The 22,842-nt window shown below is 36.9% G+C and overlaps 1 protein-coding gene across 1 annotated transcript in view; it reads right to left on the reverse strand.

Annotated features, from left to right (window-relative positions):
• Positions 1 to 5,123: 5,123 nt before the first annotated feature.
• The window catches only part of MALRD1 (MAM and LDL receptor class A domain containing 1), a gene marked incomplete at both ends in the record, with an annotated part of 232,350 nt that continues 214,631 nt past the window's right edge, over positions 5,124 to 22,842 (reverse strand). The window contains 5 exons of the mRNA XM_082296361.1: positions 5,124 to 5,231; positions 5,950 to 6,006; positions 7,665 to 7,740; positions 16,031 to 16,121; positions 16,210 to 16,292. Of these exons, the coding sequence (XP_082152487.1) occupies positions 5,124 to 5,231; positions 5,950 to 6,006; positions 7,665 to 7,740; positions 16,031 to 16,121; positions 16,210 to 16,292 (415 nt within the window). The remainder of the gene's footprint in view (positions 5,232 to 5,949; positions 6,007 to 7,664; positions 7,741 to 16,030; positions 16,122 to 16,209; positions 16,293 to 22,842) is intronic.

Genomic DNA, 22,842 nt, shown 5'->3' on the forward strand with positions numbered 1-22,842 from the left:
TCCATGAAGGCCCAGAAGACTGAAAGAAATTCATTGTCACACCACAAGCTACTCTAGTTTACCTCCTACACCCAATTTACACCACCTGAACACTAAGTCAAGTTTCATATTCCCATATCTAGGTTGAACACTATATTGCTTTTTGGCTATATTGAGGGCAAAAAATGTGGTTTTACAATAAAACAGTAAATATGCTGTAAATTCCTGATCTGTTTGAGGTTATGTTCTGATCTATTCCCGTCCCCCTTTAAGATGCAGCTTGAGTATTGTAACAAAAGTAAAATGCAAACCCACCAAGACTAATATGCTCTACAGTTTATCATATCTTAGTTGTCATGTACAAATATCCTGTAGAAAAATGCATTTCTTCTTTTTAAACCTTTTTTTTTCTTGAGCATGAAATATATCCATGAGAATGATAATAGCTGCAGATGGTAAATTGAAATCCAGATATGAATATTAACTTGCCTGACATTTGTGAAGGTCTGTGGATGGCTGCTGCAGGAACATGCCCATTATGGCCACCCTTCTGGTCAGCTACATATCTGCTTTCAAATAAAAATGGGCTACAATGTAAGAGCTGCAGCTGATGAAGTGGTAACACTCTAGGAACAGTTTGGAATTATGTTAATATGCATGTTTTTAGTATTGTGTTTCCTTCCATTGCTGCGCTTTGTACTTCATTCTCACAGAGTGGAGAACAATTTCCTGTTCACAAGCCTTAGTAACTGACTGGTACCTTGGAGAATAAATGACTGTCTTTAAGTTCTCAGCAGAGGAGGAATACTGTTCCATGTCAGGTGCCTGAGTTCTCACATGCTGTGATCTACTCGGAGCAATACAGCCCACAGTAGCTTTTTCTGCTTGGGAACTTCCATTTTTGTTCTCATATGAATTCTTCCCACCCCTTCTCCCTCTCTTCCCACACACAAACTGAAAATGAAAAACAGAAGATGTTGGTTTTTGACAGATGCATTACTGCAAGTTATATGTGTTTATTAAGCTCTTTCTGTCTAATTTATACAAACAGAGAGAGGCCTGGAAAATGATTGTGTATCAGGGAGCATTTGTATGCACATTTGTAAGGAAGATTATCCAGTGAAAATCTTCCTATTATATACATATATTAATGAAATTTTGAGTTAATTAAAACAGTATGAGTGGGATTAATATAATTAAATCTGGACCTCTCCATTGCAGACATAATGTCTAGACTGTCTTTACAGGCAACAAAAAGAATTAGGAGCTTCTAGAATTCAATGTACTGCATTCTAGGGTAGGCATCTACCTGAGGACAAGATTAATTTAACCCCTGCCAGCTTGATGGCTACAAAAAGTGGACATTTTTTGTAGCTCCAGTGTTTATATTTGGCAGCATGTCTGATTAAGATGCAGCAGGTCAGAGCAAAGATCTAAGTAATCCAAGAGCCTATCTCCAGCTGTGTAAGCTACAGAAAGAGGTAATGAAAAAGTCGAAAGTTGCACCTGAGGCCTCAGCCACAGCTGAACAAATAATGAAGGAACCGTAAGGGGGAGCTGAGGACACCCTTGGTTTCAGGATGATCTCAGCAGACGTATGCATGGCACAAGCTGGAGACAGAATTTAAAGAGGACAATGATATCAAGGAGGAACTGGGTGCCACCAACACCATGGAAACATAGGACTACAAGCACATTTAGGCTGAAAAGGACTTCTGGATGCCATCTAACCCATCCTCTAGATAAAAACCATAATAACTTCAAAATTGGATCATGTGGTTGATCAGTTTTATCATCTTCATATACATCAGGCTGCTGCTGGTGAAACAGGGAAAGGATGAGAGAAAGTCATCAGCAGCAAACACCTGGACTACATCCATGGGCATATCCACCGTAATGACCAGCAGATGCAGGAAAGCATGGAGGCATGGGGCACCAGTGCAAAACACAGGTATGGCTGCACCAGTGCAACCACCGAACCCTCTGAGCAAGGCTTGAGCCCATCAGTATTGGCAAGCAGAAAGGTACACAGCCACAGGTTGTACTTCAGGTTTTGCAAACAGAGATAAGATCCTGCTCCCCTTCAACACCTCTTCCAAAACTGAGACATTGTAGCCAGTGGCAGATGTTGAGGCAAGTATTGGAACAAGCTGCAAATACAGGGATGCTTTCTAAGACAAGATCCAGCCATCTGTGTGTGAAACATGATTGTTGATATGTACCACAAATATATCTTGGATTGAAATGAAGGTTAGCCAAATCCAAGAGACTTGGTTGCTTGTATTCCTTATGATTGTGAGACCAGGGGAGCAAAACAACTCTGAGAGGACCATAATGACCACACTGAAAGTGGTATTGGGTTTTGTTGAAAGTTTGTCTTGTAATTTATTTCTGCTGTTACCTTGGATCATTAATGTACAAACATGTTTAAATTAGACTAGGTATAGTATTCATTGTCTGTGTAGAATATTTATCTTCCAATTTATTCCCAGAAAAAAAGGTCATTTGGAAAAAAAAAAAATTATTACATAAATTTTATGACAATAGTAGCATAAGCTTACAGAGGGTATTTAGCCAGGGGATATTATCAATTGGAAGAAGTAAGAAATCTGTGTAGAAAATGTTAACAATACCTTTTTCCTGTATATTCATATCCTGTATATTTCCTTTAGATTTGTTCTTTAGATTTTGAAATTGAAATTGTGGAAAGGATGACTGAGAATATGAATCCTATGAATTTGGTTTAAAGTACTGAAAAATTTCAGAAAATTAAATAAAAAGTAAAATTTATGTCTTAAACATTTCAGTCTGGGGCTGTTAGTCAGCTGAAACAATTACCATATATCAAATATAATTAAATCTGCTATTCTTCATTAAATAAGAAGAGAAAAAATTATTGAAGTTCAGGAAGATTAAAAGTCTGAATTTCAACACTTTCTTTGTAATCATTCTGTCAATTATAAAAATTGAAAATTATTTTGGTGCAAGGCCTACTTTGTTTCAGAGATTATCCAGAAGAGTCACAGTTCTCTCAGGAGATAATTACTGATGAGTAATATAATGTTCCTTGAGTTCTTCTACAAAAATTCTTTATAATCATCTACTTTTATTTGGGACATTAAAATATGATTACCATAAACAGTAAAATAAATATGTTTTTTTTTTTTCTCGTAAGGGAGAATGTGATAAAAGTCTACTATAACTATCGTTAATCTTATCCTTTTCGTTATTGTAATTTTTTACAGATATACATAGCAGGACACAATGAATGGAGATTTAAGAACTATAGCATGACCAGCATTTTAGTGTCAAATGAAATTCTGCAAGCAGTGCTAGTCTATTGCAGAATAAATGAGAATTTGAGTACCTGGGCTTGACCATGTAGGAATGTTCAATGCCTGTTTATAATACAAAAATCAATCATCTCACACAGATTTATCAAAACATCAGAGTTCAGAAGCTGGATGCACATGGCACTTTCCTGGATCGAATGTATTCTCTGCATCTCAACCTAAGAGGTACAAATATAATAAGAAAATTCTATGTTTCAGTGATACTAATCTTGTTTCAGAAAGAAAACAGCATGTGTGATCACATTTCCTTTTTTAAAACCTTAATGAATAACACTTGGTAACTTTCAACTAAATGGCATTAAGGCAGGTGTGTGTATGAATGCAGCAGAGAGGCACTTGATGAGCATATTGCTGAAAAAATGTGGGGAGAATGATGGGCAAACGTCATGCCTTGTTACTTCTGCTCCCCGTGAAAAAACAAATCAGACAAAAAAAAATCTAAGTCAAAAAGTAGTTCTGTGGCCCGAGGCAGAAAGATCTGTAGGTATATGGAAAGCTATATAGATAATACAGAAAGATATAGGTTATGGTTATGCTATGAAGAAAAAGTGAAAGAAAAACAAAACACTGCCAAACCCAAACCCAAACCAAGGAGCCCTGTGCATGATGGAATGAAGCCAGGCATCAGTATGCTTTTTTTTGTCTGGAATCTCAAAAGTCTAATAAATGTCAAGGAATTCAGCTTTCCCTGAATGAAGGTATTAACAGAGATAACATCTACAGTGCAAATGTCTGTTTTTATGCAATTTATAGGAGTTTAGTAACTTTAAAACTTGCCAATGGGTTTAAAATTAAGCAGACTGTAGAAATACAGGGAGGGAGAAAACACAAGCACAGCAGGAACACTTAAGCCTTCAAGCTAAAAATGACGATCATGTAATGCAAGTGGGTATTATGGAAGATGACATTTTGTCAGGTTATTTAAAGCGTAAACACTGTTACAAGCTATGCCTGGTACCACAGAGGATGACAATCAAAATCACAAGGCACTCCAGAATTCCTCCCCAATATCTTTCTCATGGAGGCATGGGCTGACATAAGTTTCAGCTGTGTGGGAGGCCAACCTATTCAGCAGAAATATGGTTTCCTGAACATACCCACTTCCACCCTCTGTCAACCATGAAGCTAAATTTATCAGTAGCACTGTGGTCAGCACTGCAGAACCACAGAGTGGACCAGAGGGAAATTTGTTCAGATATAACTATCAAGGCTAATATTAAAAATATTTTTTAAAAATAAGTGCATCTACTGGTATGTCACATAGATGAATCACATGCTGAGCCGATATTCAAATCCATGATTCATGACCACTCTCAATTTAGTTCGATATGTTTCTAATTTTATAAAGACTTTTCTTTTGCTTCTGCATCTTGGAACACTAAAAGAGTCGGTTAAAATCCCTTTCTAATGCAAAATTACAGAATCGTTTAAGTTATCATTTCTCAAATAATGGACATAAAAATATGATTCCCAAACCTTAAGAATCTGGATTTGATTAAACATTTTATTAACATACTAGAATTTGAACTGCACAAATGTAAAATGAATTCATGGTTATAATTATCAATCTCTTTCTGCACCAACAGAAATTACAGAAGACTATATATAATTATATTTTACTTATGTATGGATTTTATATTAAAAATAAATTTACTTTCTGAACATAATTGTTTTAATAAAAGTAATTTTGTGACGAGTTATTAATTCATATTGCAAATACTACAGTATCATGACACTTTCAGATTTTATAACAAATCTTTAGACAAAGTTATAATCAATATTGATCCTATTTTATGTTTGTGTTTTCAAGGAACTGCATAATTTCTCCATGTCTTCTGCTGCTACACCATAGAGAGGATTTGGAAAAGAAGTATCATTCACATCTTCATTAAATGGATACTAAAACAAAAAAGAATTATATTTAAAATCCAAGTAATTAAATTAATTTTTTAAAATGCACATGCAAATGGCTGTAGCATCATTATAGAAGTAACATATTAAAAGAAAACTATAAAATCGCTAAATATTTTTAGACCAGACTTTCAGCTGATTAGCATAGCTCCACGAAAACAATTACCTACCACATGCACCTGATCAAGTTATTTAACCTACTTCTGTATCTGTTTCCACCTTTTTTTCCCTTGTCTGCAGAGTCCTTGCTCTAATATACATTTAGAATTATTTTAGGGCAATCTGAATACAATAATGTAATTGCATTGGCTTGCTAATTTTGGCACATGGTATTGTAATTTCCTTTTATTCAAGAGAATGGTTCTAATTTCCTTGAATGAGGAATGTACGAGAAAATAGGTAATATGAACTCTTCAGGTAAGGATTTCAAGAATTCTAAACATTTTCTTCAGCATCTGCCCAGACTGAAACGTTTTGAATTAGTGTATGGTGTAACAAGTAGCTATGATGAGCACCATTAATAAAATTGTTATTATGAGGTCGTTGCCAACCAATTCAGTCCCAGTAATCTTTCTCAGATTCCCAGAGGTGCTAACGTTATAAGTAGCAATACACCATTGACTTTACGTGATATTTTTCCCTTTCCTCTGCAAATGAACTTCCTTTACTAGCCCAACACATACCCTAGAAATGTGTTATTACATACCTCATGCCATGGAGAAACACTGATTTGAACGGCAGGCGAGGTGGCATACCCAGGAGGCTATAAAAAGACAAAAACTGCTTCAGAATATTTTTAGTGAGCTGAAAATAATATATTCTGCCATGTGGTGCCTGGGTAGCACACTCTATGGATCCAAAATGACGAGGCAGTATTATGAGCAAGAGCGTAGCTATGCTAAGCCCACATGGTTTTGGTGTTCAGAAAGGTTCAGAAGAATTGCTCTTTATGAAACTCAAGAGACTCCCACAAGTGCATAACTTGTGAGTATTCAGCTGGAGATAAGAGCTTTTGCTCACAGTTTGTCATATCTTTTGATTGATGGTATACCATTCAGATTTAAGTCTCACCAGACTTGGAGAAAACTCATAATTCCCGTTTTCTTTTAAAAAGAAGAATTAGTGTAAACATGTATTTTCCCAGTCTCAGAGAAAATAGAGGAAATTCTGATACATGGCTGGACTTCAATCACAATGCCTGGGGCTGTCTTCCATGAAAATGTCTCTCCCTACTCTGTGCTTCTGTTTTTCAACTTGCTATTAAATGAAGCCTGTCAGGAATCTATTTTTACTAAAATAAAAGTGTCCTGATAAATTGGACATGATTGTTATGGGAATGTTTCCAACTTGGAGCTCTCACAAACTCCAACCTAAAAGTGAATTCATTTGATCTAATGTCTCTAAAATCAGGTGTAAGGACCCTTTTATAGAAAGTAAATGGCATGTCATAGTTAATCCTATTCAAAGCTGCAGTAGAATCTTATATTATTGACTGTGCAAAGAACAAGGAAGTTTTATTTTCTATTTCAAACCAAGCCTAGCTCTTCCAATGCTAATAAGGGTAGTATCAAAATGAGGGCAGGAAGGATACTTTAAATACTCCAAGGTTCTTTGTCTATATTATTTTAAATTATAAGCGAAATACCAGAGATATCTTCATTTTAAGTCAATCATTTATTTCTTGTTAAATGTAAGACATGAATTTTAGATATCATTGTAATTTGATAATTAAATCTTGCCTTTAAGTCTTTTGCTGCAATATGTTCACTTTTCCATACACAATTTATTCAAAAATTTCTTTGTTACTCTATCAGTCTCTTAATTCTGATTAGCAAATGGTCCTAGGGAAATCTGTGACCATTCACTTGTTTAGTGTCAAGGTGAATTTTACAGTGGTGGGAATTGTGATGTACATTTAAGGTACTGGGAAGGATTCTAAACTGTTTTATTAAAGTTAAGTGAGTGTGGGAAGGCAACTTGGCTGCCGAATGATGCATTTTGTGTTTTTATTGTTGTTGGTGTGTTTCTGTTGTTGTGTGTTTGCTTTGTTGGATGGTTTCTCTTGGTTTTTTGTTTGCTTGTTTGTTTTTTTCCCAGATACAAAAGGAGACAAGTCCCACTGAGCTTCTTCTTATCTGTGTGTGGGTAAATATTTTATCCAAACCACCTTTTTTTTTCCTTCGAATCACCAGCCCATAGTCATAATAATTATAAATATTGAAATGTTGTCAAAACTGATTTCAAACATTCCCATGTTTTCAAAATGCACTGGAACTGATCTGAGTACTGAGTCAATTTCTAATTCTCACTTCTTTTATTAAATAGCATTCACTGCAGGACTACACTCTTTTAATGGAAAACTATTTGAGGAGTACAGCCTCACATTTTTCTGCACATATAGAAGCAGCTGTTGCTACTTACCTTTACTTTCCCAGATGAACTAAGGTCTTTGTACAATGGATTGGCAAATGAAGAAATAGCAGTTTCCTGCACTTTCCTTGAGAAGTCAAACAAAAAAAAAGAGGAAAAACGCCCACTATATCATACAGGTTGTCAAAGAACAAAACAGTTTAAGGTTGAAAAAACTGGAGTCCAAAAAAGTAGGTGGCTAAATACATTTACAACTGAGTTCTACTGAAATTAATAAAATTGAACCAATATTCTGTATAAATAATATTTAGGTTAAAATAATAATTTTACATTTGTTGCTCCTAAAAAGATATATGCTTTTGCATGTGCATAGAACTATTTAGTATTAATAAAATGCATGTATAGTGCTATATATTAAATATAACATATTACCTTAAAAGTTGCATTGCTATAATTTGTGTGCAAGGGATGAGATCATGTTATTTCTGTGTTTTTGCTATCACATTGAAATTCAGCTATTAACATGGTCTTCGGCTCCAAGTTCAAGAACATTTTAGTTATTTGTTATAAGTACTCCACTTTTCCAATTAATTGGAAAAGAACTTGTATTTTGGGTCAAAATCATCAGCATCAGTTTTAAAGCTATAGAAGCTACCCATATCTTTTGCTACAATGCCAGGAATAAATAATCACTTGATGTATGGAAATGCAAAATTTTCATTAACACAATGCCTTAAACAATTTTTAATAGATTAATAGGACAAATTTTGCCATTTATGGGTCTCATGTCCATTACCCCATGTAGAGGTTTAAAGATATGCTTTCCTGATAGAGGTCTTCACATATCCTCGTTTTTTTGGAAGCACTAAGGACGTGTGCAGTTAAGCAGAATGGGGGTGGAATTTGCAGCCTAGATCTAAATTTTTTTCCCCTATAGATGACTTGTTGCCAATATTCCACAATGCTTGAAATAACAGAATCATTTAGGTTGGAAAAGAGCACTAAGATCACTGAGTCCACCCTTTGTCTGATCACCACCTTGTCAGCTGTACTAAGTGCCATGTCCAGTCCCTTCCACCTCCAGGTTTGGTGACTCCACCTCCATGGGCAGTCGTTCCAATGCTTAGCAACCCTTTCTGTGAAGAAATTCTTCCTGATGTCCAACTTGAAGTCCCCTGGCACAGCTTGAGGCCATGTCCTCTTGTCCTGTCACTTGTTGCTGGGAGAAGAGACTGACCCCCCACCTGGCCACAACCTCCTACCCCAGGCAGTTGTAGAGAGCAATAAGGTCTCCACTGACCCTCCTTTTCCCCAGGCTAAACACCTCCTGCTCCCTCAGCTGCTCATCACAGAAGTTGATCTCTAGACCCTTCACCATCTTTGTTGCTCTGGACACTACAGCACCTCAAAGTCTTGTAGTGAGAAGCCCAGCACCATCAAAGCTGTTCCAATACTATATAAAAAGCAACAGATATATTAGTTAAAATTACTGAAGAATGAATCAGAAGCTAATCTTTGCTTTTGAAGAGATGCATTTAGTTTTTTGGGATTTTTTTCCACAGTTTTTTATGAGTAAGAGCATATGCCTTGTGTACATAGAAATCTGTGCATGTACAGTATTCTAAGACAAAAAATTTCCCTAAAGCTTCCCATCAATCTTCATGATGGAGAAATAAATTTTCTTGTATTAAAAAGTGTTTCTATTCCAAAGCTGCTCCTACAGGTGGTTGAAGCAGTGTCTCCCTAGAAGCTGATACACAGGCTCTATGTTACTATGGTAGGCAGGACTGAGGGGACAAGAGTAGTCACAGGAGCACAGCCCGTGGAGATCTTGGGAAGGGAAGCTGCTCCTCAGTGGGAACCACAGAGGAGAACACACTGAATGATTTCTTTTGCAAATAATGAAAACGAGAATGGCTGCTTGGGAGGAGAACACAAGTAAGGTACAGGAATATTCTACCTTATGAATTAAATCAGTGCGAGAAACTAAGTTTGGGTTTAAGTCTAAACCAGACATGTTTCCCTAAAATTTTTCACAAGACTGTCAGAAAGTAATTGCTTCTAATGCCAGTCTCATAATTTATTTTGATTACCTGACACAACAATGGGGAGGGCTGAATATTTGAACCTGTTGATTTTTTCATTTGATTTTATCTTAACTGTAATAAATCATGATATTCTGATTCATTTAGTTAGCTTAGTGAAGCAATGATATATTAGATTATTTATATATTAAGCCCATATTTGCATCCCCGTTCTCCTGAATAAATTCCAGAAAATGTGTACAAAATTTACTTTTTACTCTAAAATGAAAGCATGGCTCACAAAATCTGAGGCCAGAAGCAAACTCAGATGAGAAGTTTTCAAGGAGTTTGGCTCTGCTTCTAAACAAGTGCCCAAAGGGCCAGACTTGCATGCCTCAATTTTGGGGTCTCATTTAGACATCACAAACCAACTGTATGGCCTAAAAGCATGATACGGAATTAAGAGAATCAGTTCTGCTTACAGTCAGTCAAGACACTTCCAAAGGGCAACCCAAGTCACACAATGCTCAGTGTGAAGCACCCTTACTGTGCCAATAGCAAATGGTGAGGGTACGGACAAGTCTGATTCATCACTCGCTGCTCCATTCAACTGAAGCAGTTTGTGCAAGACCTATATACAGCTTATTTGGGAAGAACATGCTGAGAACTTAGGTCTGTCCTGAGGGCAGGAAAGTGCTGAACACAGATGTCCAGCTTCCTCTACAAGGAGGATAACTAACCAGAAGGATACTGTGCCAAACTGTGGGCACCAAAAACAGTGCTGGCCAAGTTCTTCAACAGCGTGTTTGTGGTTGCTGTGCTTAGTGCTGAAATCAGTCCTGTCTATGTCTCAAACATTAAAATGGATTTTTAATTCAGCAGATTTCAGGTGCCCCCCCACTCTAGATCTGAATCATGAAATGTGCATGTATTGGTCACCTAATCTTAGGGATAATGGGAATTTTATGGCCAAAAATCTGGGCGCTGCTTGAATTTATGCACCACAAACTTAGGTGGAAAATGAGCCTTCTTAAGTTCTCTCCTGTTCTTAAGAACATTTTTGCCAAAGCAGGGCTTTGAAAGTCACCTTGAGCATATTAACTTGCATGTAATTTATGTTACACATGCACACAACATATATAAACACATAGATGCATACATATGAATATGTTTATACAAACATATATATTGTTACCCCCGATTGTGAATGCAGCAAGCAATTCTTTCTAAGGGATATCAATAGTTATCCTTAAAATTTCAGAAATGTTTTCAAATTACTTAAAAGACCTTAAAGAATATGCAAGTGAAAATTTAATCACGTTTATACAAGTGCTGGAATCTATCAATTGGATGAAGTGGTAATTGCAGTGAAAAAGGAAAAAAAAAGTTAAAAAAAGTGAAAAATACTCAAATAAGTGTGTAAGGTAGTTTAGAGAGAACTGGGTTTTCTAACATAACCAGAAATACCACAATAGGAAAGGAGAGGATTAATCATCTTGGGTTGAGGTAACATAAGGCATAGTTTGCTAAGCTCGTCTGCATTCTTTAGTAGCAAAAACTATTGCCTTGTCAGAGGTTTCTCCAGTACAATTTCACAAAGATAGGAAGAAGCTGTATGCTCCACAAAATACCCACCAGCGTATAAACAGACTGCTGAGTAACATAATTCTTATTAATGGAAAATAAAATATCTAGATTTCTTTTTTTTTAATTCAAGAGCTCATAATTTTGTACTTTTCAATGTACCTTCCAAAGAAAAACCAAATCTTTTATACAAGACACAGATTTTCATGAAATACAGTACTGGAGGAATGCTTATCATGTGGTTCATAACAATGACAAAATCCTACTGGGCCAAAGATTTAATTACAATTAAAATGTTAATTAAAAGAAATCCTTAAAAAATTTTTAACGATGTGCTAAAGCTCCAGTTCTAAACAGAAACTAAACCCCAAGATCTTAATTTCTGAAGTGTATTTAAAATCTTTTCAGCTAAATTTAGGTTTGCTGAAGTAGGCTATATTTTGCACATCCCATGAAAGTAAAAGGAGGCATGATGCAAGGAGAGAAGACTTTCAAAAAGCTGCATCTAAAATAATGTACAAGTCATTTGGATGTTTGATTCGACTATTAATATGCTGTCTGGGTTTCCTAAGTCTGTACTTTGTACCTTTTGAGTCATTTTAGGGATTTTTTTTTTTTTAAATCAGTCCTTTGCAACTTTCATCTTAGTGATCTTGAAGGTTACAGACTACAGGGATTGGCTCTGTTTCAGCATGTTTCCTCTTGTTTCTATGCAATCATTCCTATGTGTGGTGGTCACGAGATGTACATCTCAGAAAAACTGAAGACTTCTGACTACAGTACTCATCCTTCAGAACAAAAATATTCTGCAGAAGAATGAATGGATTTGGGTAGCAGCATTAGACTAATACAACAATTCCCAAACAACAGTTATGGCTGATGCTTCCAAATTTTGGTTTACTTTTTCCCATAAAACTGCACTTTTTCTCCCATTATACATGAACTGTATCTGTCTCTGTTCCAGTTCACAAGCTGAAAATGATTCAATAAATGTCATTATACTATCATTCTGTTTATCACTTTGGGATGTAGGAACAGAGGCACAGCCAGCAATGACCTCTGGCAGCCCTTCAAATCTGTTTGGAGAGCTTCCCTTGGAATACACCACCCGTTCCTCCACACCAGACCTCCAGAAGGGTATGGTCTAATTGCAGAAAGTCTGGCAAGAGAAACTGGGAATCATCATAATTATAAGTAAACCTTAACTATGGAGAAAGGCAAAAGCACTGAGCTTCTTTAGCCTGGAAAAAGCAGCCTGTAAGGAGGCATGACAATTGCCTTCAAGAACAGAAAAAGCTTCTACAAGGAGGAAGGGAATGATCTGTTATTGTCCATAGGGAATAGGAACGAAATTATAAACAGACATATCAGTAGTTAGAAAACAACTTTCTAACTGTAAACTTCTTTCTACCCAAGGTACCAATATAGCCCGAGGATGCCATCAAATTCATGTTGATAGAGGTTTTTAAATGCAAACTCAGGAGTGATACAATTGAGTCTGTGATGTGGCAGGATGAAAAATGGCCTCTGTGGGCCCTTTCTTCCCATGATTTTCTATCATTTTAAAATACTTTCTTGGAACACCTCAGTTTTTCACTCTTTTGCTTGTGTGACAAGATACATTGCTGATATGCGCTGGAAAATTTAATGTACTGTGTTCATTAAGATTGACAGGACTGATAACAGCTGTGGTACATTGGCCTTGTAGCTGATGGCACAGATCAAGAACAGGAAAAAACCTGAAAGGAACAGGGATGTTGTCTGCTTTGGAGGCAACAGCAAAAAGGCATAGCTTGGCTGGACAGAAAGTTAATTACTTTTCATACTCTCATATTTCAAATTACAATGAAGCATTAGAAGGCAGCTGCAACAAAAAGGAAGCTAAAATGAAGCTTTTCTTTTATTTGGTCAATAAGGACAGATGTCACTGATGGAGTGGAGTAACTGGCAGCCTTCCCTCCTGGATTAGGAAACATCATCTCTATAGTGCAAACAGGAACGAGAGAAACTCATAAGCTTCCCTGATTTGGGGTTTCTGGGTTACTAAAGGTTCACATATCCCCAGCTGGGGACTGGGAAGTATCTGGCATATCTGAATGCCATCATGGTAATGAAGTACGCTGCTGCCAAGCCATGTAAGGCTGCTTTTGTCCATCAGGAAGTAAACTTACATGGTGACTTCCAATAACTCCCGCTCAGTAACGGGAGCGTTTAAAGCCTGCAGATCAGAAATTAAATTCGGCAAAGGAGATGGAAAAGGACAGAGCAAAGGAGAAGTGAGGCATCCTTTCTGGGTTGAAAGGAAAGGTTAAGGCACTATTAATGTTTCTAGAGAAGAAGAAGAAGAGGGACAAATGTGAATTAGGTTCTCAATGCTGTTAGTGACAAATTTCTAACCAACAATTGCCTGAGGGGTCCCCAGCCTACCCCTACTGCCTCCTACCAGATTTTATGATAAAAAAAAAGAGTTATATTGGACTCTTGAACTTCTCCAGCTCTTGTGCACATTTCTGTACTATTTCCATTGAGACTTAGATGGACCTGCACACCATTTTAAGATGTTGTGGGAGCTAGCACCTACAACTCCTAATGTGCCTCTGGAGAGCCACCTGCCAATGCCTGCATGGGTGGGTCTATACCAGTAAAACAAGAGGACACTAATAGAAATTACATAAAAACAGCTAGAAAATAAATCTATCAAAAGGTAGTAAATACGGCTTCAAGTGCGAGGCAGCTTCCCTAGAGTGACTCTAGTGCCTAATGACTTTAAGAAAACTACATGGGTCAGGAGGGCTAAAAGCAGACACAAGAGAAAACTAACTGTAGGAAAGTATCATTTATGTGCCAGTAAATTCCTCTCATTCATCAAATCCCTTAAAAAAAATCAGGAATAAAGTCTCACTCCTCTGTGTGGTGCTGTCACATTGTACCTTTTACAGACTTACGCAAACACAAATCACTTCTTATTATAAAGTCTTATCCTAAAGATCCAAACTTCAGTACAATACCATTGGCTGCATTTTGACTGGTCCCTTCTGGTTAGTGATTAAGCAGTTCAGGAATAACTTGCTTTAATTTACTACTATGTTTCCAGCTGTGATTTTTGTATACCAAATCATGGCAGCCACTATGTAGTTGAAGAGGAAGAGGCAAACTGCCTGGATGAGCTTATCTTCTCAAATTCAAAGTTTCGGATTTCATTGTTTTCACAATTTCAAACAAATTGCCATTTATTAGCTAGATTATTTCTTAGCAAGATGCTTATAAAAAGCATTTTAACTTACATGTTGAGTCAACTGTGATTAAAAACAAGAGAAATAAAAACTTTTGTTTGTAGTGTGGGCAAAATAATTTGACAATCTCAGTTTCTAATAGACAAAACTAGTAATCACAAAAATTTCCATCATCATAATTTACCTTTATGGAAACTCCAAAGAAAACAATCAAGACCTCAAGCTTTGTTCTGTAAGCTTGTCCAACACTGTCTTTCACAGCTCTAGTTCTCTGCATATCAAGGCTGTGGTATATTCTTAGAGCCATACTAAGAAGATCCTCATTCATCCCTGTTTTAATACATACCTAATAGGACCATATTGTGTAGCATCATATTGCACAGGGTAAAAAAAAGACTGCTTTTTTAAAGCATATCATTACAAGAGAAGAAGAAATATTCTTTAAATACAGATATGTGGGTAAAAGATGTGAATGGCAGTGCAGTAACCTTTAAGCAGACATTTCTTCAAGAAAAAGGTAGGAGGAAGTGTTGAGAGCACAGGAGAAGTAGCATAAGAAAAACCAATATTTTTTAATTAAAACACCATCAAATATGTTTTGAGAAATTAACCTTTTTCTTCCCAAGATAACTACTGAAATCACGAAAAAAAACCCAAAATCCAGCAGCTCTTACAATACAAGTAATCTTGCAGTTCTGAAGGGCTTTTCCATATGTGTGCCTTAGCAGGTTGTATTAATATGAATGAATTAAATCTTAAAGACACATGAAATCAGATAAGGAAATGTTATTCCTGCTTTAAAGAAGAGGAAGGAGATGTAATGAAAGCAGGTGAAGCTATGCACTCAATTAACAGAAGCCCAACCAATAAAGGTTCCTGCTTCAACATTTTGCTTCTGTGTCCATAGACAGCTCTACCTGTCAGGGGAGCATGCAGAGATAGGAGACATGTCAGCAGCAATAATGTCCGGGCAGGAGTCTGCACAGTTTAGTAGATACTTTGGGAGATAACAACATCCCCAAAGAGAGGAAAGTCTATAGCAGAGAACAAGTTTAAAGGAAAAGAGACAGCTTTGAAGATGAACTCTGGAGAAGAAAATGAAGGGTGAGGAAAATCTAGCAATGCAAAAATGGACAAGAAAACGCACAACAGGAGTTGTGTGAAGCAATACAGAAGTTAGAGAAAAGCAAACAAAAAGAACCTCTTATATTAGGGAGGAGAGAAAAAGCAGAGCTTATCAGAGGCATGACAGGAAGGGCTTGTAAATACATCTGTGAAATAGTGAATTGTCATTTGAAGGCATATCCTAAAAACCTCTGTATTTTATAATTTAGGAGTACTCATACAATGCTCCAATCAAAACATTCTAGGCAATCAAGCCATTGCTCATTGTTTCCAGACTGGGTCCACTAAGGTCAGCTTTTGTCACAAAGTTATGTTTTCTGCTTAGTGCTGCATATGAAGACAGATTGTCTTCAGGGAAGATTTAAAAGTTGAAACCAATGAGACTGGGCAGTTGGCCATTGCTTTGTGCCATATTTGTGTCTGCTATATGCAAAATAAAAGTTTCACTTACTTTTCTGGCACTTTTGTCTTCAAAAGAAAATATAAGGCAGCAGCTGTAATTTTAATCAGTAAGAAACCGATACCCAATCCAATCCAAATATCTGCAAAATAAGAGCAATCAAAGACAGAAATAAGTAAAACGAAAGACTCAAAGAATGAATTGAAAGATATTTCTTTTTACACACCTACCATTTTGTAGCAGACTTGAAGTTGGAGACTGAAGAGGCGTAGCACTTATGTGGCAACGGTTTCCTTTCCATCCTTTTCCACATCTGTGAATAAAACAGGAATTTTTGAAAAAGGGAGAGAAGAAAGGATCAGAAACAGTGATGAGCACAGAGGAAATGCCAATGTTTTGAGCACTTTTGCCAGAGACTAAAGCTTATCCGGGAATCACAAAGAGCAGCATCAAAGTTAATATAATGGAATGTAAGTGAGAAATACACAAAACAAACAGAAGAGAAGAAAATAAAATAAAACTCAGTTCAAAGACTAGAATTGGCTTTCTTGTCCATATTGCCATCGTATTGTTCTCTCACAGCAAAAGAAATTTGACTAATTTCCCTGTATCACCCATGTGAGGGCTAAATACATTTCCGAGTTGAGGAACTGGGACCCTAATGTAGAGAAAGACACAGAATTAGATATGAGAAAGATGTTTTTCTCTCATCACCTAATTTGCCTCTCTTGTTTTTCCATTTTTTTGTAAAAATGATACCTCTCCAAAAAATGCCTCGTCAAAGCCAAAGCTACACTTGACTGGAGCCATGTAAAATTATTCCTAAGTTTCTGTTTGGTAAAATCCAGTCTTGATTTGAAGTGACCAAAATACAAAATATCTGACACAAGCTTTGCTCTTTTGATTTACACTTGTTGCTTAATGGTTAATCACATTAATCAGAAAGGTCTATATCAGTTGTCACTTCAATTTGCCTCGATTAAGCCTTTGTCTACTTGCTTTTACTGTGGCCTTCTCTCTCCACCAGAAGGAAGGGACCCTGGACACCCAGGTGAGGGTCAGCTGCCTTTGCTGAGACACATGTGGTTTGGGGAATCTCAAACTGGCTGCAGTGTAAAGGGTTATTAGGGGGATGGCCACATACCGACATCTGAATTTCAGGCACCCCACATGATGATGGAACTCCACCTTGAGTGTACTGATGGAATGACTTCTACCAGCTTTCCAATTATATGTATGGCTGGTGATGTATGAGCTTCCTAAATTTTAAACTTTTTTTAGAAGGGGCCATCAGAAAGAAGTGATGGTAGTAGTCCAGTTTCAGTCCTACTAATGTCAAATGCATGGAAAATTCATTTCACTTATGATTTCTGTCTTTACAGTTTCACAAACTATTAATGTGCGCTGGAATGTATATTGAGATGCTTTCTAACTGCAACACCACAATTTTTTTCCATAGTCACCAATTTTTAAAATGTAATTTTGAAATTGTGGTTTCCTCTCCTTAAATATGTAGTGTGAAACTTCACATATACACAATTAAGTCTTTAAATTTATGTTATTTAACTTGAACATGTGAGAGAGGACTTCCTGCTATTTGCCATGGTTTAGCACAAGGTATTGGCTACGTGCCTTACCGTAGCAGCTGCACACTGAGTTAACCAGGCATTTCAGGAGAAGAGTGCTTCATTTTCCAGAAAACGACTTAAGAGTGGTGGATGTAGGGAGAGGGAGGGTGGCATGATAGGAGCAGCAAGAATCTGCAGCTGCAGTGACAATTAGAATCCTTGAAGGATCAGGGCATGTCAGAAACCAGATCGATATCCCAGTTTCAGACATGACAGGAGGGTGACTTCACTAAAGACCAAAAGAGACTGATGCACGATTTGTTGCAGTTCAGTGTCTGATTGAAAAACTGTGGCCAGAGACAATGGCATAAGGGAAGTACCAGCCCTACTCAAATGCAGTGGGCAGAGAGAGATTTTACTTAACCCATTTACCCCACAGATGGGTTTTCTGTGGTTAAAGGGTTATCTTGTTCAAGGTTAGTAATTGATATAGTAATGAATCCTAGCTTTAGAAACTGGAGCCAGTAGCATATTCTGACATGTTAACTTTAAAAAAAAAAAACGTATAATTTCAGCTGACAGCTCTGGCTGATCTGGACACCCATCGTATTCAGTGACTGAAAATACCTGATATCTTCCTGGTATCTTCAATCCTCCTTCTTCAGCATACTACAAAAAATCATGTAATTCATAAGCTGCTCTTTTATGCAGACTGATGACATAAAAATGTCAAATTGCAGCTGGGCTCATACCAGGCTCTGTGGATCCATGTAGAAACATTGCAATCTGATGGTAATCACCCATCAAAAGAATTTTCTGATTGCTTTCAATTGTATAATTTCCTTTCTCCCTGTTTGCCAGATTTTCTGTTGAATTAGATATGCTTTTAACCAAAATTGGCCTCTTTCTTGTCACTGCAAAACTTACCTGACTGTAAAAGAATGAATAAGAAAATAGATTTGCAGCTGTGCACAAGCACTACTCAGAGTGGCAATGAGAGGTGCCATTTGCTGGTTTGGAGGCACCAGGGCATAACTCACCTCAGAGCTGCAAAGAGGGAGCTCTCATGAAGCAGATGTGTGTCCTGGTAGGAGTACAGGAAAGCTCTACTACACAGAAATATCTAAATATATATTCATATGCTGCATTTCCATTTATTAATGGAATATTTCCAAGTATTCATGCTATGTTTGAATCGTGGGTAAAAAAGTTAAGCATCTTTTAGCTTGTCTTCCTATACACACAGGTTTTATAATCAGCTACAAACACTCTTGGGTTGGCCATTCATTCCTCTTCAAATCTCTGAATGCTACATGACACACACCACTTAGGAATCTGATGTCAGACTATCAGTGTGCAATTTTGGCTAGTGAAATGATTTTCCACTGTGTCCATCTAGGTTGTTACCATAAGGGTCACTGACATTGCTTGGAAAAAAAAGAGGGGTAAAAATGGATTAAGGTGGAGCAAAGATAGTATCTCTGGATAAGTTATATCCAGATATTATCTCTGGATAATATCTCTTGGTAAGCTATAAGGACAAATTCAAAAACAAATAGATGGGAAAAATATTGTAAAGCATGAAGCATGGGAACTATTTTATAGGGAGAGGGAGGAGTCAAGGCAAAAAAAAGACAAAGATACTAAAGACAACATAGCTAACCTTAAAGACCAGGATAGAAAAGGAGTGCTAAACAACAAAAAAAATTGAAGAGTGAGTGTATCAGTTGGTTAATTGCTCCCACATGTATCTTCACACATTAATTTATCTGTTATTTTTTAACTTTGACAGGGGATCTTAGCAATCATCCCTGCCACTGAGGTAAGATATAAGACTGCCCAAAAAATCTGAGTTATAATTTGGAGAGTCACTCAACTCTTTATAAGATTTCTTTTTTTTTGTTACTAACAAAATTCCATCTTCTCAAAAAAAAAAAAAAGAAAAAAGACAAGAAAAAGTAATAGTTACAGCTAGTTTAGAAGCCTGCAACTTTCAGTGAGGGTCCAAGAAAAACACGGGAAAATTGCTCATTAATGTCCTTGGCTCTCAGATGATACAAACATTGCCTCTGGCTTTTAATGAAGCCAAGCATTTCTGTGCCCAGAATACAGGGAAGTTTGTCTTAAATATTCAAAACAATCTTGTTTTATAGATGTCTTGCAAGATTTTTTTCCTTTTATATCTATCACCTGTAGAAACTCTAGCTGATTACAGTGATAGCTGTGGTGGAGAAATCACTCTCTAACTTGAGAGAATAAAATGAGATTTCTGGTACCAATATCTGCCAATAACTTAGATTAGAGAAGATAACAGTTCTACAATATGAAGGCAAATAAAATATAAATATTTTTTATCGAACTACTCCAGTTATTTCACTCTACTAGAAGGCTGAGGGATACTTTCAAAACAAACAAATATTTTAGGTATGGTCTGCTATAGAATAGTTGGAGGTTTTGGTAAGAAATCCAGAAGATTGAGAATCTTTTACAGGTTTGAAAATGCTATACCACTATATATGATTTTATATTTAACAAAATCCAGAAATTATTGCAGGCAATAACCAGCCAATCAAACTATTTTAGAAGCCATGCAAAACTTACATGACAAAACACAGAACCTATTAAGAAATGAGGTACATGTACCCCCTTCTGTTAGTCTGACTCCCCAGAGCCTTCTGCCTGTACAGTCTTTTGCAGCTGTGTAAGCTGGGTATTGAAATGATGTTCTTGTCATCTACTGACTTTTCCTGTAGGCTTCACACTCTGTCCAATGCATGAAGTATGAGGCAGTTGATACAACACTGGAAGAGTCCCTCTTTTCATTGAGGAATAAAATAAAAATATTGGGAAAAAAAGGTGGTAAGGGCAATCATGCTATTAGTTTACAGTGGTTTTGAGGAGATGGATGAGGTTTGCTTAGGTGTTTGTACTGAGGGCACAGAATACATATTTCTGTGCTTTTGCATTCACAATAAAATAGTCTCAACCCTCAGACCTGGTCCTTTGACTTACTGCAAAACTGTATCTGTGAATAACAGTAATAATACCAGGCATCTTTATAGGAAAGCAAGTCAAACTTCACTTTTGTACTGTGCAATCCTTGAGAAAATCAATCCTGACGTGAACTTTAATTACTCTAACAGCTCCAGGTAGGTCAGAGAAGCCTTTGCATGCGCCCAAGAGATGACTCACTTGAAGTCCAGATAATGAAGGAGAACACTCTTAACTACATCCACTGCTGTGCATGGACTGTGCTTCTGGGAGGCTGATAAGTTGCTTCTTCAAAGTCAAAATTACTTTTCTCTCTAGATGAGAGCCGCCAATGCTGTTGTGGTGTGAGGACCTTACGGAGTACAGATCAACCATGTCTATGTGTCAAATCTTCATTAGCAAGATAATGGGGGTTTTGAAGAGCTTCCTTAATAATCTTCTGCTATTTTATTTTTAAGACAGACAATTCTGAAAATACTCTGAACTTATCTCTTGAGCCATGAAGCTGAAATTCCACATTATTTATGTACAATTAATTCCCTTGGACTAATGACATCTTCACTAATTAGCAGCACCACATTTTACACAAGTGTTAAGCTTATCTGAAATACACATACAGCCATTGCAATCCATTTAGACAGGAAACTCCTCATAGTTGAAACAGGAGGAGCAACAGAGAAAGACAGATGAAACAGCACTTGAATACTTCCATCCCAGTGCACATCCTAATCTATCCTGCCTGACAAAATGTCTTCTGCTATTAGCAAGTTCTTATGGAAAAGTCACCCTGGAAGGGAGAATGTTAACCCTTCAAATTTGCTTCCAGTATTTCCAGCTCACTATTCCCCATATACATATTGGTAATGCAGAGGAAAGAACTTAGCATTGCCTGTGTTGCTGCATCTAGTGCCTGAGGTTGTGGCTCATCTCACTTGGAATGAAAAATAAAAACCAGACAAGGTTTCTGTTGTTTTCCATGTTCAGACAGGACAGGTTTAATCCACAAGAACATGTCTCCTTGATACACTGCTTCATTTCAGAATATCCAAGCACACCTCTTTTTCCTATTTTCATCTGAAAAATCTGTTATACAGAAAACCTAATCTGTTATGTCTTGTGTACATTCAGAGTGACCAAAAGTTATTCAGCCAAATATTTAGTGTACATGGTATTAACAGTATGTAGATTGAGGCAGTAATACATGGGTGATTGTAGTTATAAATTCCTCTGAACATGACTGTGCACTTTGCAATATCCTTTAGAGACTGTTTTTATGAATCTGCTACAATGCAGTGAGCCTGTACCTTCTGTGTGAACTCAGATTTGCCATTGCTATGTATTTGCTGTTTATAATACATTACAAGGGCAACATTACACATGAGTGCTGACATTGTTTGGGAGCTGTGCCATGTATGCCTACATGCTGTACAGCTGCTGTATTGCAGTGAAGGCTGCTCCAGGAGTGGTGTAGGAGGATACAAGGGAAAAAAAACCACCAAAACCACAACTCCGGTTCCTCATAGAAAACAGAGACTTTACATCTCTCTGCTATATCAGTGTAGAAGTTTCTCTGCTCACTAGCCTTTGCAATCAGTACTATGCAAAATAAGCTTCACTAGACTCTTGATGAAAACAGCAACTCTTCATTCCATTATGAAGGAAGAAGTAAACTCTACTTCAGCAAAGTAGTTATCCTTTTGCACACATACTCCAAAGATCCTCAGATGCTGTAAACTCCCAGTAGCACTGCAAGGTAGAGAGGAGCAAGAACTCCCCATAACTGGTCATAAAAGAAAGCTAACTAAACTTCTGAATAGAATTATATGATGTGACTGTGTGTGATAACAAAGGCCTGGATTTGAGGACCTAGATATGGCTTCTATTCTGAAAACTGTTAGAATTCATAACTGGCAAATACAAATGAATCAACATGAAGGAGAGCAATATGAGGTATAAACAGATTCTAAATGAGCTATAAGTACTCTGAGAAAAGATCTATGCATCCTCATAGATTATTCAAGGAAAGTAATGGCTCCCTTCGTATCATAAAAGCATGCAGTATGCATAATGAGTAAGATAGAAGACTTTAGAGATTACAGTGATTAAAGTCATATGGCAGAGACTGAAAAGATCAGATTTAATTTATACAGAAGATGAGTGGGAGCAGATATGCTGAAAGTAAACAAAATGATATATGGTAAATGGAAGAAAAATTGTGTGTTGCTGTCTATCTTCTGGAACATTCAATCAAACTGAAAGGAAATACATCTTAAACTAATAATAAGGAACCTATTTGTTACACAA

The sequence above is a fragment of the Coloeus monedula genome, assembly GCF_965178545.1.
Source record: "Coloeus monedula genome assembly, chromosome: 1".
NCBI classification, from domain to species: domain Eukaryota; kingdom Metazoa; phylum Chordata; class Aves; order Passeriformes; family Corvidae; genus Coloeus; species Coloeus monedula.